Genomic DNA, 19,651 nt, shown 5'->3' with positions numbered 1-19,651 from the left:
AGAAAATATTCATGCAAATTTGCCACATTTCATTTTCATTATCTAACTACAGGGTGGTTTTCTGCCTACATTGTAAACACTTTAACAAGTGAAGTGAAGCTTCCACATCTCACCAACTGCTGTTTTATTTGCAGGCAAAGAAAAAAGTCACTTTTTATGTTTCATATTTTGACCAAGTTGCACTTACAAAGCTATGAATTAGGAGCAAGAGTAAATAGTGCCCTCGAGCCCAGTACACCACACAATCGTGGCTGATCCAATTAGTCCACATTCCAACCTACCTCCTTGCTTAAGCAAGGTTCTGTTTAGTCTGCCTTAAACATATCCAGAGAGGCACTCCCAAATATGAAACGTCAAAGTGTCAAACCTTTTTTTGCCATTTTGCTGGTTGTTTCGATGCTCTCACAGAGATCTGTCTCACATGATAGCTTTCTCTTTTGGTTGCCGTTACTAAAACCAGATGGAACTGCTTCAACGAGCACAGAGGTTTCACCTGGTGTAGCCTTGGACTTTGTGAGTATTTGACTTGATGTATTTCGTTCTGGTGCTGTAATATTGTTCATTTTGGAAAAAACCTAAGAGGAGAAAACATGCAAGGTACTTCACAATTTAAAATTCAAAATTCAGAGAGGCACATTTATCAACAGTCTTAAATGTAAAAAAAAAGGTCAGTTGACAATACAGTCAAGATTCCTTCCTATAAATCTAAATAATTAATGCACAAGTTACTGAATAACTGCAGTCTCAAATCAAATTTTTCTACAGATAGTAGAGTATCACCTCCACTCAAAATTAGCATGCACAAGAGACTAAAATCAAGCTGATTTTAATGTGTACAACATTCTACATGTTCAGTTTGGATTGATCCTTTGGCTCAATAATTCCACTTTCCTTCAGCTTCCTACTACAAAAAGGGTCAAGTGGAACCTAAACATCATCTGATCCAAAACAAAAAAGAAAAGACACACAAATTAAGCTCTATAGGCATTGCTGAAGAAAATAGAATACAAATGTGAAGACAACAAATTTAAGCAGTTTGTTTGCACTAAACTATGCCTATCTTTATAAATACTTTAAAAGTTTAAACATACCTGAGAAGGTGCAGCAACTGTATCATCTCTGGCAACTGATGTGGGACTAAAAGTGCTGAGAAAAGTAGGTTTAGGTCTTAAACAAGATGACTGTGGTCGCTTGTTGGTTGGTAGAGTATCTGGCATATTCTCCAAAACAGGTGAAAACATATCACATAATATCTAAGGCAAAAATTATAGTTAATATTTTATTGGATTATCCAAGATGCACAGTCAAATAGAATATTTTGAAAGTTAAGCTGCCAATCACATTTGACCAGTTGTATAGGAGAATAATTTTTAACCAAGTATATAATCGAATCATACAACAACAATACAAGTCACTTTTGGTCTCATTATATTTCTGTTGTGTTTGTGACCAACACTAGATGACCAATAATCAGCACAGCTGTGCCCAGCTGGGAACATATTTGGTCAAAAGATTTTGATGGTCAAGTCAAATAAAAGAAAAATTACCTTTTGTGCTTCGAGTCTTACAGAATTCCAGTCTGGTTTCAAAGCAATGCAGTATATATACTCCTTTAAAGCTTCTTCAGTTCTGCCCATTTTAACCAGAGCTTGAGCTTTCCAAAAATGCGCCTATCAGGAAGAGAGACAAAAATTTGAACAATTAATCACAATTTGAGCAGCGTCAACTGTGCAATTTAAAAACACAAAATTAAGACAAATTGTGAACAAAAAAAAAAAAAATAAAAAACCCTTATATAATACAAAGCAATACCTTTGTCTTTAGTGGTTTAAGTGCACATGCTACATCTCCATCACAAAGTGCTTCCTTGTATTTTCCTGTAGTTACATATAGCTCAGCACGATAACATCTCACCAAGTAGTCATGAGGTACTGAAGAAATAGAGGGTACAATTTAAGATGTCTTAATGTAAGATTAAATATTGTTGACTATACCTGCAGTATTTAATAATTTGCTCTGTACATCCAGCTGGTAGCACGTTAACCATTTGTTTATAAAAATATTTCAAAACTTTCCGCTTTCACATTATCTGGATCGCAGAAAACCGTAAAGTCAGTCAAGTCTAACCAGCACTTTTTGAAATCAGCCAAAGTTTCACTTTTTCAATAAACAGCAACAACTAATTGATTTCCTCATTAAACACATCCCTTTATTCTATTTAGTATGCAGCAAGATGCATCATGTAACTACGATTGAGAGCGCTACCAGATTCTTATACTGCTACAAATCAGTTTATGATTAATTGCTAAAACCAACTCAAATGACACCAACTTCTGTAATGCCCAGCATGTACCCGTCCTCTAAAACAGTGAATTCTTCAAGCAACCAAACAGACAGTTACAAAAATATTTTGCCATTTAATAATTGGAGGTGAGAATTTCAGCAAAACAAAATTCACCAGAATTGCCTATTAGGGAGAAACTGCTGGAGACTGTGCTACCAAGGTACAACAGCTGGCACTCGGAATTACAAACTGCATAAGGATTAAAATATAATAGAAACTCATAAATAAATAGTCAAGAAAACGCATTTAAAGCTGCGTAAATATAACCGTCAAATCTCAACAAAAAAGCCCAAATTTCATGTATAGAATACTTTTATGTAGAATCTTAACCATGCACATCCAATGCAGAGAACATCTGACATACAAAACCATTTTACCAATCTGAATATCTAAACAGTATTGTAGTTTTTTCAAAATCTATGAAACTACTATGTGAAAGTGTTGATCAACTGTCTATAAATGTGTGCTCAAAGTGGGCTATTGCCCATTGACTTGCAAGTAGGTTATCATTCAATTAGCAAACAATAGTGAACCAAGTACATTTCCTTGAAAGCTGATTAATCACTCAATCAGGATTAAAATGGATTTTATTCAGAATTAGCACTGGATATTCTTAACCTAGTCAGCAGTTGTGAATTGGAACATTAGGACGAACAAAACAAAACAAAAAACAAAAATCACTAATCTTAGTAACATTCATGAAAATACATGATCTGCTGGACAGCATCCATCACTATATTTACATGTTGAAAAAACCCATTAGGATATTTCCTTGTAGCAAAGCCTACATTGAGCAGCTCTTGCATTTTCTTCAGGTCTCAGGTAAACAGATCTAAAGTCCAAGTATGTTTCTCTCTCCCTCCCCAAAGATGATGCCATCTTATACTCTAGAAGGTTAGAGTCTTACAACAGTAATTCACAGTATATTTAATATAGAAAAATGTCCCAAGGTGTGTGAAAAAGTGTGCGGTCAGACAAAAAAGAAATGGCTCCCAACTTAAAAGAAGACAATAGCACATGATTTTAAAAAAACTCAATCCAAGAGATAACATGGAGCACCCAAATGGCATGGCACTAATAACAGGGTAAAATGGATGTCATGAATAAGTGCCCACGGCTGTAAAACTGTTACTTCAAAAGGCTAAAGGATTGTAGGTAGCTACAGATTGCAGGGATAAATCATTATAGGATTTGAACACATTATGAACATCAGTGAACCAAGCAACAATGGAAGTCAATATGCAGAGAGGGGATGGGAAACAAATTAAAAAGGAGCAGACAGGGGGCTTTTAAAAAAAAAGCCAGTTGGACATGGAAATAAAAACCTGGAGTTATCTTTACATTCTAGATTGATTCTAGATTGATCCTAGAGTTTCAGGGCAGGATTGGCTAAGAATTTATTATGGACTGCATCTCAGACCTTCAAAGTTTAATGAAAGATATTAGCTTTTGCTCTCAGCAAATCGAACATTTTGATTTTCTGAATTTCCAGATCCAAAGTACATTGTCTGAAACTACGATACTTTCAAGATTAGAAAACAGATTACAAACAAAACCCTCAGAATTGAGTGGAAGACAAATCTTCCATAAATGAAGTAATCATGTTGGACTATTATTGTGCTAAATGGGATAAATTATCTGTTCCCAATAAGTGAGGCAGACAAACATACAAGGGTAGGGTTTATACAATTAATGGTAAGGCCTTCTGTATTATTTATAGAACAGAGGGACCTAGACATGCAGATACATAGTTCTTTGAAGTTTGTGTCACATATAGACAGGTGGTCAAAAAGGCACGCTTGCCTTCATTGCTCAGTCCTTTGAGTATAGGAGTTGGAAAGTCATGGAGGTTGTATAGGAGATAACAAGGTGTAGAGCTGGATGAACACAGCAGGCCAAGCAGCATCATAGGAGCAGGAAGGCTGACGGTTCGGGCCTAGATCCTTCATCAGAAATGGGGGAGGGGAAGGGGGTTCTGAAATAAATAGGGAGAGAGGGGGAGGTGGATAGAAGATGGATAGAGGAGAAGATAGGTGGAGAGGAAACGGACAGGTCAAAGAGGTGGGGATGGAGCCAGTAAAGGCGAGTGTAGGTGGGGAGGTAGGGAGGAGATAGGTCAGTCCAGGGAGGACGGACAGGTCAAGGGGGCAGGATGAGGTTAGTAGGTAGGAGATGGGGGTGCGGCTTGAGGTGGGAGGAAGAACAGGTTAGGGAGGCAGGGACGAGCTGGGCTGGTTTTGGGATGCGGTAGGGGGAGGGGAGATTTTGAAGCTTGTGAAATCCACATTGATACCATTGGGCTGCAGGGTTCCCAAGCAGAATACGAGATGCTGTTCCTGCAATCTTCGGGTGGTATCGTTGTGGCACTGCAGGAGGTGGGGAGGAGAGTTGCGGTCCTTGAAAAACAAGGACATCTGAGTTGTATGGGAGTGGAATGCCTCAGACTGGGAGCAGATGCGGCGGAGGTGAAGGAATTGGGAATAGGGGATGGCATTTTTGCAGGAAGGTGGGTGGGAGGAGATATATTCGAGATAGCTGTGGGCTTGAAATGGATATTGGTTTCGAGGTGGTTGCCCGAGATGGAGACAGAGAGGTCCAGGAAGGAGAGAGGGGTATTGAAGATGGTCCAGGTGAACTTAAGGTTGGGGTGGAAGGTGTTGGTGAGGTGGATGAACTGTTCGGGTTCCTCGTGGGAGCACGAGGCGGCGCCGATACAGTCAATGTAACTGAGGAAGAGGTGGGGTTTAGAGCCAGTGTAGGTATGGAAGAGGGATTGTTCCACGTAACCTACAAACAGGCAGGCATAGCTTGGGCCCCATGTAGGTACCCATGTCTGTAGGAAGTGGGAGGAATTGAAAGAGAAGTTGTTGAGGGTGAGGACAAGTTCGGCTAAGCGGATGAGGGTGTCAGTGGAGGGGGACTGGTTGGGCCTGTAGGCCATCTGCATGGGGAATGCAGGTGTATAGGGACTGGACGTCCATGGTAAAGATGAGGTGTTGGGGACCGGGGAATTGTAAGTTCTGGAGGAGATGGAGGGCGTGGGTGGTGTCACGGACGTAGGAAGGGAGTTCCTGGACCAAGGGGGAGAAAATGGAGTCTAGATAGTTGGAGATAAGTTCGGTGGGGCAGGAGCAGGCAGAGACAATGGGTCGACCAGGGCAGTCAGGTTTGTGGATTTTGGGAATGAGATAGAAGCAGGCAGTGCGGGGTTCAGGAACGATGAGGTTGGAGGTCACCTGAGGTGATGAGGTTGTGGATGGTTTGACAGATGATGGTTTGGTGCTCGGGGGTGGGGTCATGATCAAGGGGGCGGCAGGAGGAGGTGTCAGAGAGTTGGTGTCTGGCCTCGGCGATGTAGAGGTCAGTGCGCCATACTACAACTGCGCCTCCCTTGTCCGCGGGTTTTATGGGGAGGTTGGGATTGGAGCGGAGGGCTGCACGTTCTGCGGGGGAAGAGGTTGAGGCGATTGGTGTCACAGCGGCAGTTGGAGATGAAGAGGTCGAGGGAGGGTAGGAGGCCTTGGGGTGGTGTCCAGGAGGAGGGGGTGTGTTGGAGGCGGGAGAAGGGGTCAGTAGAGGGAGGGTGAGGTTCACAGTTGAAGTAGTAAGCGTGGAGGCAGAGGCAGTGGAAAAACTGCTCAATGTCCAAACGTGACCGGTACGCATTGATGTGTGGGTGGAGGGGGACAAAGGTGAGGACTTTTCTGGAATACTGTGCCCATTTTCTGTCATTTAGTTGTAGAAGGATATTATTAAGCTGGAGGGGGTTCAGAAGAAGTTTACCAGGATGTTGCCGGGCATGGAAGGTTTAAGTTAAAAAGAAAGGCTGGATAGGCTGGTTCCTTTTCCACTGGAGCATAGGAGGTCGAGAGGCGACCTGATTATTTTATAAAATAGTGAGGTATAGATACAGTTAATGGTAGTTGTCTTTTCCCTAGGATGGGGGATTTCAAGATGAGGGGGCTTTTTTTTTTTAAAAAAAAAAAGATGACAGGAGATTTTAAAACAAGAAAACAAAGGCAATTTTTTTGGAAAATCAGAGGGTGGTTTGTGTGTGGAATGAACATCCTGAGGAAGTGGTGGATGCAGATACAACTAAAACGTACCAATCCAAAATGTCTTTTAAACATGAATAGGAAAGGTTGAGGGATATGGGCCAGGAGCAGGCAGATGAGACTAGGTTAGTTTGGGATTGTTTGGCATGGGCTGGTTGGATTAAAGGGTCTGTTTCCATGCTGTATGACTATGACATTTGGTTCAACGGTACATTAGCCATTTGAGTCAAATGGCTATTGACTTACTTGTACAAGCCTCATAGGTGCATAGAAGATACAGGGATAAATAGCTTTGTCTTTGGGAACTTCTAAATGGTTTCTATAACATGACGTTCATGTCACTACATTCACACTTATTTTCATCTTTTCCAAAGATTAACAAAGTATAGTTGGCTGTGAGATAGAGGTAGCAAGTACTGGAGATGCTGGTGTCACAGACAATACAATAGAGCTAGAGGAACACAGGTCAGACAGCATCAGAGGAGCAGGAAAGTCGATGTTTGGGTTTACACCCTTCATCAGGCTGTGTTTGGCTGTCAAGTTGAAGTTTCACATTTACTTAGACACGCACAACCCTCATCTGCCCACCAGTCTCTGGAGGAAAGCTCTCTGACTTTTTTCCCTTATGGCTTCGTAGACCATCATGTAATTTCTATTTACAAAACAATTCTCAAAAAAAGCGTATATAAGAGAAAATAATAAAAAAAACAAACTTCACAGAAATATACACATACATACAACTCTCATGAAGCAAAACAGGTTCCGTTGAAAGAGGAGAAATTGGACAGAGACTGATGTGCCCTGGTGCTCAAGTGTAAATGTCACATGGAGAAAAAGATTTGGATGTTACGTGGAAGTTAAATATTAGCTTGATAAAGATCATTCAATTGAGTAACAGTCTTTCAGGCTTGTTAAATTGCTTTTACTAAAATATTCTCCTCACAGCTAGATGTCCGAAGTCCAGTTTTTTGGATCTTTTCAACCAAAAGTGAGAATTCTATGTTATTTTTATTCTATAGGTTAAAGTTAAATTTTCCCGTACACCATGAATGTTTGTTGCAAAAGAGTGGTTTTGCTTTGAGTATTAACAGAACCTTCCAGAAATAGGAAATTTAATGCTTAGGCATGTTGTTGATGCTTACATAGAAAGGGTTGAAATTTACATTAGAAGTTATCTAATAATTTAGGAAATTGAGGGATCACCAGTTCCATGAAAAGGAACAATTCTTAATCTAGCATTCACCACTTATATCAAACCTAACACAAGTTAAAACCCTGCCTAAGGGCATTGGGGGCAACCTACAATACACAGACTACAGCGATTCAAGAAGGCAGCTCACCACCACCTTCTCAAAGACCACTAGGGACAGGCAATAAATGCTGGCCAGCCAGCAATGCCCACATTCGACAAATGTATTAAAAAAAACCCAAAAATGAAACTCCTACTCCAGCTAGGATAATTTAAATTTTTAAAACAAACTACACTGAATGTCCATTCCTACCGAAGCTAGGCACAACAAATAAAAGCATTACACTTGATCCTGCATCATTTTAAAATCTCAACAGTTGCACCTTTTTCACAAATTTGTGCATTGCACAAATCATGCACATTAACAAAGCACATAAGGGTTTGTCAGTAGACGTTATCCAATAGATTTCCAGAAAACATTTAACAATTCACAAGAAACAAAAACGAGCATGAAATCTATACAAGCCTAATGGCTTGGACAGGGAATTTGTTGGAAAGGAGGAGTCAAAAAAGTCTATAATGGTTCTGCATGTCAACTGACAAATTTTGAATACCCTCCCACGTGATCTATCTTGGGATAGGAATGCTTTTAAAATTCCTTGGATGAAGGACGAGTAATCTGTATGTCTGAGTTTTCCCACAATATAAAGTAATAGATACTAAAGTAAAGAGTTTAGGCTAGAGCACAAAGTTTCAAAGGGATATTGATAGATTTTAAAAAAAAACCCAGCAAATTTCTGGCAGATGGAATTTAATGTGGTTAAGTGGGAGATCATCCACCTTAGGCTCAAAGAGAACTGAAGAACAGAGAAATATCTCACCCCAAGAACACTATGACAGTCTAGGTTAAGGAAAAATTTCAGTGACATGGATTGAATATATTTCCATAATAATTTTAGTTATGGAAGCAAGGCAGGTAAACAGAGTTAAGATATACACTAGATATAATATAACTGAACAATATAACAGGCTCAAGGAACTGTATGACATATTTCCAGTCCCTTTGATTTCATAATGTGCAAAACCTTATACCAATAAACTTGATACAATGCTCATGTTACAAAACACATCAGGCATTGACAAATTAATCTGCAAGTAAATCAATTAATTGGGACTGATTAGCTCAGTTGGCTGGACAGCTAGTATATAGAGCAGAGTGATGCCAACAGCATGGGTTCAATTCTTGTGTTGGCTGAAGTCACCATGAAGGTCCTAACTTCTTTGACCTCATCAGTCATTCCTCTCTAGTGAGATAGCAGCCCGACAGTGCCCTAGGGCTATGGCAATTTTACCTTAATCTGTAATTGCACTGCTTCCAAACCGAAGAAATTGCTGACATTCTTACAAGATGATAAAATTCAGAATAATTAGCTTTCAAAATCATGACATACCAGTTATGTCTAAGAGACGCCAAATCTTTCACTGGCTAAAGATGCCATAATTATACCTACTTCAATAAAAATCTCCAAACCAAACTAGTTAACATTCTCATTTGAGAATGCATTAATCTTGGAGTCACAGATGTACAGCAAGGAAACAGACCCTCGAGATGAAATCATCCATGCCGACCAGATATCCTAAATTATTCAAATCCCATTTGCCAGCATTTGGCCCACATCCCTCCAAACCCTTCCCATTCATATACCCAGCCAGATGCATTTTAAAGTGTTACGGTTGTACCAGGCTCCACCATTTCTTCTGGTAGTTCATTCCATACACGCACCATTCTCTGTGTGAAAAGGTTGCCCTTTAGGTCCCTTTTAAATCTTTCCCCTCTTGCCTTAAACCAGTCAGTGATCATAACTCTCAGTTCTAACAGTTATGGAAAAAGATAGGACAAGTCCACAGGTTAAGGTGCTGAACTGGAGCAGGGCCAATTTTGGAGCTATCAGGTGGGATCTAGCTGAAGTCGATTGGATGGGTCTGTTGGAAGGAAAAGGAACAACTGGGGCGGCATGGTGGCTCAGTGGTTAGCACTGCAGGCTCACAGCGCCAGGGACCTGGGTTCGATTCTAGCCTCAGGCGACTGTCTGTGTGGAGTTTGCACATTCTCCCAGTGTCTGCATGGGTTTCCTCCGGGTGCTCCGGTTTCCTCCCACAGTCCAAAGATATGCAGGTTAGGTGGATTGGCCATGCTAAATTGCCTGTAGTGTTCAGGGGTGCGTGGGTTATAAGGGGATGGGTCTGGGTGGGATGCTCCAAGGGTTGGTGTGGACTTGTTGGGCTGAAGGGCCTGTTTCCACACTGTAGAGATTCTATGAACTGGCAAATAGAAGGCTTTTAAAAGTGTGATTTCAAGAGCCCATGGACAGTGTGTCCCTGTTATGGTGAAGGGAAAAATCTGGCAGGTTTTAGGAATCCCTGGTTGACAAGGGATATTGAGGCTCTGGTCAGGAAAAACGCAGCAGCACGTACTGGGTGTAAGCTGTCTGGCTCAAGTGAATACCTAAAAGACTATAAGTTGTATAGGAGCACACACAAAAGGGAAATCAGAACAGCAAAAAGAGGGTATGGGAAGGATCTGGCAGATAAGTTTAAAGATAATCCCAAGAGGTTTTATAGCTATATTAAGAGCAAACGGGTAGCTAGGGAGAGAATAGGTCCCCTTAAAGATCAACATAGTCATCTATGTGTGGAGTCACAGGAGATAGGGAAGGTTTTTAATGAATATTTCTCCTCAGTGTTTACTGAGGATAGAATCATGGATGCTAAGGAAATAAGGGAAACAAGTGGGGATTTTGTAGACTACATATGTATTACCAGAGAGGTGGTGTTTGCAGCCTTAACGCACAAAGATGGATAAATCCCCTGGATCTGATCAAGTCCATCCTCGGACGTTGTGGGAGGCTAGGGAAGAAATTGCAGAGAGAGATTTTTGCTTCATCTTTAGCCATTGGTGAAGTTCCAGAAGACAAGGGTGGCTAATGTTCCATTGTTTAAGAAAGATAGCAAAGACAAGCCAGGGAACTACAGGCCAGTGAGCCTGACATCAGTGGTAGGCAAGTTATTGGAGAGGATACGGAGGGACAGGTTCAACCAACATTTGAATAGTCACGGTCTGATCAGGGATAGTCAGCATGGATTTGTGGCAAATCTTTCAGATTTTTTCTAAGAGGTAACCAAGAGGATGGAGGAGGGTAGGGCAGTGGATGCTGTCTATATGGACTTTAGCAAGGCCTTCGACAAGGTCGCACACGGCAGGCGACTATTGAAGGTTAGGTCACATGGGATCCAGGGAGAGTTAGCTAATTGGATTCAAAAGGAAGCAGAGGGTGATGGTTGAAGATTGTTTCTTGGACTGGAGGCCTGTGACTAGTGATGTGCCACACCACAGGGGTCAGTACTGGGACCGTTGTCATTTACATAAATGATCCGGATGTGAGCGTACAAGGCATGATTAGCAAGCTTGCGGATGATATAAAATCACCGATAGCAAAGAAGGTTATCAAAAATTAGAGGGATCTTGATCAGACGGGAAGGTGGGCTGAGGATCGGCAAATGCAATTCAGTGCAGATAAGTGAGGTATTGCACTTCCTAAGTCCTACCTTGGTTTGACCTTCCATGGTAAACAATAAGGTCTGAGGAGTGTTGTGGAACAGAGGGACCCAGGAGTACAAGTACATAGTTTGTTGAAGGCGGCGTCACAAGTGGACAGAGGGGTGAAGAAGGCATTTAGCATGCTGGCCTTCATCAGTCGAGGAGTATAGCACTCAGTATACGTTATGTTACAGTTGTATAAGTTGTTGATGAGGCCACACTTGGAATATTGTGTACAGCTTTGGTCATCCTGTTATAGGAAAGACATAGCTAAACTGGAAAGTGTGCCAAGAATATTTACGAGGATGTTGCCAGGACTAGTAGGCCCAAGTTATAGGGAGAGCTTGGACAGGATGGGACTTTATTCCTTGGAACGTAGGAAAGTGAGGGGTGACCTTATTGAGGTGTATAAAAATCATGAGGGGCATACATAGGATGAATGCATATAGTCTTTCTCCAACCCTCCTCCCCACACCCCCACACCCAAGGGTGGGGAATTGAAAACTGGAGGGCATAGATTTAAGAAGGAACAGAGGGGCGGCAACTTCACACACAGTGGTGTGTATATGGAATGGGCTGCCAGAGAAAATGGTTAAGGCAGGTACAATAGCAACATTTAAAAAACATTTGGATAGGTACGTGGGTGAGAAGAGTTCAAGAGGGACATGGGCCAAATGCAGGCAATTGGAACTAACTGAGTGGGCACCATAGACCAGTTTGGGCCAAAGGGCCTGTTTCCATGCTGTATTATTCAATGACTATGACTGGTGCCCTCTAGTTTTGGACTCCCCTATCCATATCCGTCATGATTTTAAGCCTAAACAGTCACCCCTCAAGGTTCCAATGCACTAGAGAAAATAGCCCCAGCCTATTCAGACTCTCCCTGCTCAAAACCTCCAACCCTGGCAACATCCTTGTACATCTTTTCTGCATCATGTCAAGTTTAACAACATCCTTCCTATGGGAGAGAGACCAGAACTGAACACAGAATTCCAAAAAAGTGGTCTAACCAATGTCCTGTACAGCAGCAACATGACCCCGCCACACCCAACTCCTCTACTCAAATGTATTGACCAAGCGTACCAAACGCCTTCTTCACTAGCCTACCTTCCTGCAACTCCATGTTCACCTATGAACCTGTTCAGCAACACTCCCAATGACTTTACCATTAAAGTATATAAGTTGTGCCCTGATTTCACCTACCAAAATGTGGCACCTCATTTATCTAGGATTCACTCCATCTGCCCATTGGCCCATGGTCAAGATCCTGTTGTACCTTCTTCACTGTCACTACACCACCAGTTAACTAAACACATCCAATAAAAGAAACAATTAAAACGATGCTCACTGCAAAATTATCTTTCAACATGGACTAACTACTTGGCTCATCATTAGCTCTCGGAAACCCATGGCACTGAAAACACAACGTATAATTCCAATTTCTTGTAGCTGGTTTTGTTGTTGTACCATTGCATTTAACACTAATTGTATAAATAGCTGAGTTAAGTGCACGGTTCAACAACAAAAACAGCTACAGGAAATTAAGATTATATGTTTATTTTTCCAGATTCTAGGCCTTTACGAATGAGTTTCCACACCTGGCCTATTATTGCCCTGAGAACTCAAATTTCTCCAGCTGCCTAAGCTCCACACTCTGGGATGTTTTCCCTAAACCTTTCCTCCTTCACGATGTTCTGTAAAAACCTATCCCTGACCAAGTTTTTGGACATCCGACCGGACAGCTCCTTATGTGGCTTGGTGTCAAAGTTGGTTTCATAACGCTCCTGCGAAGGGGCGTGTCAGGATCTTAAATGGACCATATCGAGAACAAAACGCTGCAGATGCTGGAAGTTTGAAATTAAATAAGGGCAGATAAACACTGTTGTTGCGTTTTTTTAAAGCCAGTTACACAAGTGAAAAGCAGAAGTGGGCCAAACATGGGTTTGGACTGACCGACTCCAGTTCCGTCAAATAAATAAATAATTAATAAACAAACAAACAAACAATCCTGATGCTGGCCTGCCCAGAGGAGCTGGGAGGCTGCTGCCGCCCTTCCCCATGAACCAGTGAGTAAGGGAGGGAGCCCACTCGAGGAGCAGGCCTCCTCTCTCTCCCCTCCCTCACTGCTCTTACCCAGAGACAGCGCCTGTTCACACAGGCCCAGGGCCACCGTGTAATCCCCGCGCTCTGCCAGCTCCGCCGCCTCCTGCTGTAGCCGCCGGGCGCGGCACTCCGACGGGAACCATTTCTCCAACAAGTTACACAGAACCACATTGAGCCCGAGATGTGGTCCGGGCTTGGCCGAGGACGAGGAGGAGGAGGAAGCGGCCGCGGCTCCTGGGTGCACGGTCGGCGACAGCCGGCACAATTTACACCCAGTCACCGTCTCCTCCTTTACACACCTCCGGCAGAAAGTGTGGCCGCACGGCAGCGACACGGGCTCAAAGAGCAGCTCCAGGCAGACTCGGCAACTGAGAGGCTCCGAGGCGGCCTCCTCCTCCCCCTCCTCGGGGCCTCCGTGCCGCAGCCGGCCCGCAGCCTGCGGCAGCGCCTCTTTCAGGCGGACATTGGTGGCGATACAGTCCAGGAGGTCGCCCAGGTCGTCGGGCCGAAGCCGATCCAGGTCCGCGGCGCTGCGGTAGGCCTCGAAGGCCTCGGTGAAGCGGCAGCAGCGGGCCAGAGCATCGGCCTTGCCTAGGTAGAGGGCCCGCTCAGGGCCCAGCTCCAACAGCTGGCACTCGTAGATATCGGCCGCCAGCTCGTAGTTCATCGCCCGGAAAGCCTCGTCGGCCAGTTCCAGCATCTCGGAGCGAGCGGCCGGAGCCTCCATGGAGCCCAGGCTGGGCCGAGCCCACCCACCAGATAGAGGGGGCGGGGGCTAGAACCGGCAGTCGAGGGCCCGAGTGGCGGTGGCGGCGGCTGCAGCCAGGGCTCAATGCCTGCCTATCGGTCGGTCGGTCGGTCTCCGCCCCCTCAGCCAGTCAGTGTGGCCTCCTTCCTCCCGCCTCTCAGGACATTATATAACCCGAGCCAGGCGAGCAGCTGTTGGATAAAACACAGCGGCTGCGGCTTCAACATCACCACATTTACTCATGGGGGGGGGGGTGGCGGAATATGATTAATTTGGACACCGTCCCTTTTATTTCCCACCAAATGTTAGAAGAAACGATCAAATGAGCGATTTCCCTTCCCGGGTAAATGGTTAGAAATACGACTTAAGACCGAATTATTGGAAATGAGAACGACAGCTGCCCTGTCCCATCAGTTTAGCCCCACTCCTCCTTTCAAATCAGCGCAGGAGGTAACCCGTAAAATGAGCCGACAACGAAACAAAATAAAGCCGGATACCTTGCATTTAAAATATCAATCACAAAGCGGGACGCTGCAGATGCCGCGAATCTGAAATAAAAACAGAAAAGCCTTTAAATAGTCAGCAAGTTCAGGCAGGATCTGTTGGAGAGCGAGACAAATGGACTTAAGGGACTGGACTTTCCCATATTTTGCCTTAGTGTGAAATCCGGATCGTCTCATACAAACGGAGAAAATTGCTGGCGAAGCTCAGGAGGACTGGCAGCATCTGTGAATAGAATAACTGAGCGGCCAGACTTGCAGAGTTTCTCCGGAATTTTCTGTTTTTGTTTCAGATTTTCAGCATTCCGCAGCATTTTTGCTTTTATTATCGGAAGTCTCATGGAGGATTTCATTCTGACAACTTTTCTCAAGCAATTCCGCGTCGTTCAGACATTGGGAAAATTATGCCCAACGTTTCAGGTCATGAGAAGTCATCAACCTTGTCCAGGAAACCCAACTCCATGAATATTTCTGCCATGTCCCAAAATGAAAATAGTTGCCTTCTGTATTTTAGAAACAGAAATAGAATGGTTGATCAGTTGGAAATCTTAAGGCCTAGTGGAATGTGGAATTAGCTGTAATTTGCTTTAACTAAAATTGTTAGTTGAATGGAATAAATCGCTAAGCGGTTGTAGTCGCTCATATTAAGCAGTTCAGGAATACAGTTTTGTATGAAACCAGAGATGGGCGGTGCTCACAACCCTACATCATTTGTTTGTCAGGGATGACCACTTGTACAATCAAGTGTCTCTAATTACCTGCACTCAAGTACAAAACTGCAGGATACTTTATCACGTACTACAGGAGTTGGAAAGGTTCCTGGAATGTACATTTGAGGATGTGATCACACAGTCAGCAAAGAACATTACTGAGACAGAAAAATTGGGTTTTGAAGTGGAGAAACAAAAGGGACTCTGATATAACAGCATTTGTATAAACATCTCTTAGAATAGAAGCAAATTGGGTCCTAATATTACTCATTCAAAATGTTAGAAGAATTAGAGTAGAAGAATGGAAGAGCAACAGTATTATTAAAATACCACATCAATGATAGTATTAATGGTCAGAAATATGAATCTGTTTGGTCTGAGTAAACTAATAAGGGAACTATAACTGTACTGGAAATAGATTATAAACTATCACATTCTTGCAATGAGGTAGAAAAAAAATGATACAGGTTAAATTTAAAAAATGTGGAAATAACATGTACCATAATTATCCAGATAGATTGAAGAAAAAAGGAGATAAAAATGACAATTTCTACAATAGTGCATATAATAAAATAGTTACCCAGTTTACTGCTTCAGCTCCTTGGATTATGTGGGCTAGACACTCATTCTGAGCACAGAGCTGGAAAATTGTGGCCATGGGCTCACTTCAGATAAAGTAACATCTCAATAATCTAACTGGATGGTGGAAGCAATGCCTGATAGGGCGAGCACCCACTTGAATCAAGCTCTGTTGTGAAAACCTGTTTATAGTTTGGGATAAAAGTCTGACAGAGAGATGGTTCTGAACGCCATGGATAGTGCCCCTATTTCTGAGCCCGGAAGTTGGGATTCAAGTCCCACCTACTCCATAGGTATATAATAGCATTACTGAACAGGTTGATTAGAACATATCTAAAATTTTGATGGGCCAAGTTCAAGTCCAATCTTTTCAAAATGTGTATTAACATCTATTTTAAGTGCCAAGCCACACCAATGACTGACAAAGAGAGTTTAAGCCTTCCTTTTAACATCCAAATGCATTACTATTTCTCAATCTCCCACCATCAACATCCTGAAGATCACCATTGACCTGAAACACAATAGTCATGGCTACATGAATACAAGAGTGATGAAATAAAGCAAGATATTGAGTATGCTGTAGCAAGTTTTTCACCCCCTGACTGCCCAATTTCTTTCAATTATCTACAAAGCACAAGTCAGTGTGATGTAATACTCTCTACTTTCCTATTGAGTGCTGCTTTAACAACATTCAAAAATGTGACATCATCCAACAAAGTAGTTGCTTGACTGGCACCCAAACAGCAACTTATCATTTGATTCATCCACTGCCAAAGCACCACAGCTTAAATTTATATAATTTCTAGATGCACTGCAACTCACCAAAGTTTCTTCATCGCCATCTGACAAAACTACAATCCCTATTGTCTGGAAGTACAGCTGCACCAACAACTGAAAGCAACGTTCCCTCTAATCTGTGTAGCCACATCGTGGGTCCATGCATATCAAATGGCATAAGGACTCACTGACATCCAATTCCGGATGTCGCTGCTGTGCACAAACCTTGGAGGTCCACATAGTGGCAGGAAATATTAGAAGGGCTTTGTTCTCTTTCAGGACCATGATGATGTGGAATTATATTGCTATTCCTTCATCATTTCATGATAAAAATCTGGAGAGATAATGGCACTGAGCATACTTCACAATACAAAGAATGGCACAAGTTGACACAGAAGTGGAATCAGGTGATGTTACAGAAATAGACATAGGTGATCTTTGTGATGGCCCAGACCTATCATCAGAAATTCATCTTTGGGTCAAGTAGGACACTAGATTTGTAAACAATCTTGTTCAGACTCAAACTTGCCACAGGCAGAAATGGAAATTCCAGCTAGGAATTGGGGTTTGTTGTGATTAAATTGTTCGACTTTGATCATGGACAAAATTTATTTTGGAAGTAACGTCATAAATTTCTATTAATCCAATATTGGATGCCAGACAAGTAGTCTGAGATTTGGGGGTAGTTGAGGAGTTAGAAACATGGAGATGAGACTGAGTTGTATCATTGTACATCTGGAAACTGAGGTGATGTTGCTAAGGGACGGAACTTAGGGGAGAAAATGAAGGGGGCTAACTATAGGTGTTTGAGGAACATCAGAGGTAATGGTGCAAGAGTTGATAAAGAACCCATCGAGGTGTTATCTGGCTGAATAAATAGATAAGGATGGAACCAAGAGGGATCTGTCTTGCACACAATGGTGAAAGTAGAGAGGTTTTGGAAGATGTTGATATGGTTAGCCATGTCAAAGGCTGCAGACAGGTTAAGCTGAATGTAGCTTATCTTAGTCAACATCATTTGGAATGAAATTTCTGACTTTGACTTTGGTACTGTGATAGAAAGAGATTCAAATACAGAGTTTCAGAAAAGATGAGCATGGATTTGAGGCAATAGCACATTCAGGAACTTTGGGGGAGGAAAACAAGGTTAAAGATACACAAGTAGCTTGCAAACATTAAAAGTTGAAATGTTTGACAAAGAGTACACAACAAGTGATTGAGTTTCTGCTGCAATATCTCAGGGAAAAGAGTTCCAGTTCCGGAACTTTTAGATTTTTTATCTGTTTAAAATGGTGATCATTTTCTCTTTTTCCAAAAATATTTTTTCTCTCAGAAGACAATCTTTTGTAATGAGACATGGTCAATGTTGATGCAATAAATATGACCTTCTCGACTAAAGACTGATTTTAAAGGATTCTTCCTAATCAGAAATGCTGCCAAAGAGGATCCTCTGCCAAAACAAATGCCTGGAACAGTCACTGCTGAAGAATTGACTGGCTATGAGCCACTGATAGGAACAAAGTAATCTAACTATTTCTAAGTGTATAATAGTCAGCTGAAGGTGGTATATTATGAAACCAAGACTGAATCTAGAAGTTTAAATTTTTTGGTCAATTGCTAATGGTTCTTTTTGTAACATGAGCAGAGAATATTGAATTCCATGATATCAGAACTGACTCAACGACAGCAAATTTACTTCTGAGTTATAAGATCGTGGATTTACATCCCACTTCAGAGCCCTGAAGAACAAAATTCAGACTGATAGTGATAACAGAATGCTCCATTTCATAAGTACCATCCTTCCAATGAAACAAAACCCTTAGACCAGTCTGCCTTCTTGGGTAGAATTAAAAGATTCAATAGCACTTTTTTGAAGTGCAGAGGAATGGCATTTTCCTTCAGTGAACACCACATTACGTGATGATCTATTTTATTGCTGTTGGTAGGACTTGTGCGCAAATGAGCTAATCTGTTCCTTAAACTACAACAATGACTACATTTCATTACATGTGGAATGCTTTGAGGTGTTTTAGGGATGTGAAAGGTGATAATAATAAATGCAAGATTGTTCTTTTATGTTTAATAAAATTACATGGAAACTCAGCAAAACTTTTGACACTATGAATAGAACACTTACAAGATTCAATGGAATAGAAAGCACACAAACATTATTGAAGGAAAGAGAAAACTTGGAATATTACACCTCAATCATCATATTTTTGTTTAGAAATATGTATAATTTTACCTTATTTGCATGACTATATAATTACAATGAATGGAAATGTCAATAGAATAATTTTATCACACATAATGTTCAAACAAATTTCATTGAGCTTTGTTTCAGAGCTGTCAACCAATCCAACCCATTATTTACAATGAATTTGTATGGTGGTGCCATTTGGAGTTTGGAACAGGATTTCTAAACAGTTCTACTTACGCAATGAAATTCCAAGAAATTTTTAATGCGTACAAGGATCATTAGTAGTAGTCACTAGGGACTTGTTTATGTCAAAACATACTATTATAGTCCAGCTAAATTGCCCATTTCCGTGTTGTAACTTCATATGAAAAGAACTGAATAAAAGCAAGAATTATAGCCAACAGCTACCTAAGGTGAAAACAAACATCAATATTTTAAGATGTTTTACACAGCTGGAAACTGGAGACAAATGGAATGGAACAAACAATATAGAAGTAGGGAAGATAATGAGTTGAATATTTATGCAGGGTTTTTGGAAGACTGTTTACAAGTGAAAGCTGGCAAAGGATAGATGTAGGTCAAGAGAAACAGTGAAAGCGCATTAAAGGTTAAAAAAATACCATGAGACGCAAGCATGACAATAAAATACAAAGGCAAAATGAAAGTAATGGATCAATACAATTCCAAATGAAAGAAATCTTAACCTGAAAACAGAAAATTCTCCAGCCAGACAACAAAAAAAATGCCAAAACCATTCTGTGCTCCCAACCATACCACCACATTCCCAACCTATAAGAAAATAAGAGATATTGAAGCAGGTGAAGTTGTTAAAGTCAATGGTTTGACCA

The 19,651-nt window shown here is 41.7% G+C and overlaps 1 protein-coding gene across 7 annotated transcripts in view; it reads right to left on the bottom strand.

Annotated features, from left to right (window-relative positions):
• The window catches only part of lonrf2 (LON peptidase N-terminal domain and ring finger 2), a 92,808-nt gene extending 78,594 nt beyond the window's left edge, over nt 1-14,214 (bottom strand). For 4 of the 7 annotated variants that reach the window (XR_007262264.1, XM_048598000.1, XM_048597998.1 and 1 more), the window contains exons 1-5: nt 13,320-14,211; nt 1,813-1,931; nt 1,548-1,670; nt 1,092-1,253; nt 368-575 (exon numbers count right to left, since the gene is read on the bottom strand). Coding sequence is in view for 6 of the 7 variants with exons in the window: in XM_048598000.1 (XP_048453957.1) it covers nt 368-575; nt 1,092-1,253; nt 1,548-1,670; nt 1,813-1,931; nt 13,320-14,016 (1,309 nt within the window). In the remaining variant the exon portion in view is untranslated. Of the gene's footprint in view, nt 1-367; nt 576-1,091; nt 1,254-1,547; nt 1,671-1,812; nt 1,932-13,319 lie in introns of all 7 variants that reach the window. The other 3 variants (XM_048597994.1, XM_048597999.1, XM_048597996.1) reach the window with 3 other exon arrangements.
• Nucleotides 14,215-19,651: the final 5,437 nt, after the last annotated feature.

The sequence above is a fragment of the Rhincodon typus genome, chromosome 6 (genome assembly GCF_021869965.1).
Source record: "Rhincodon typus isolate 14 chromosome 6, sRhiTyp1.1, whole genome shotgun sequence".
Lineage (NCBI taxonomy): Eukaryota > Metazoa > Chordata > Chondrichthyes > Orectolobiformes > Rhincodontidae > Rhincodon > Rhincodon typus.
Note: the sequence above shows the minus strand (reverse complement) of the source record. Positions and strands in the feature narration are given on the sequence as shown.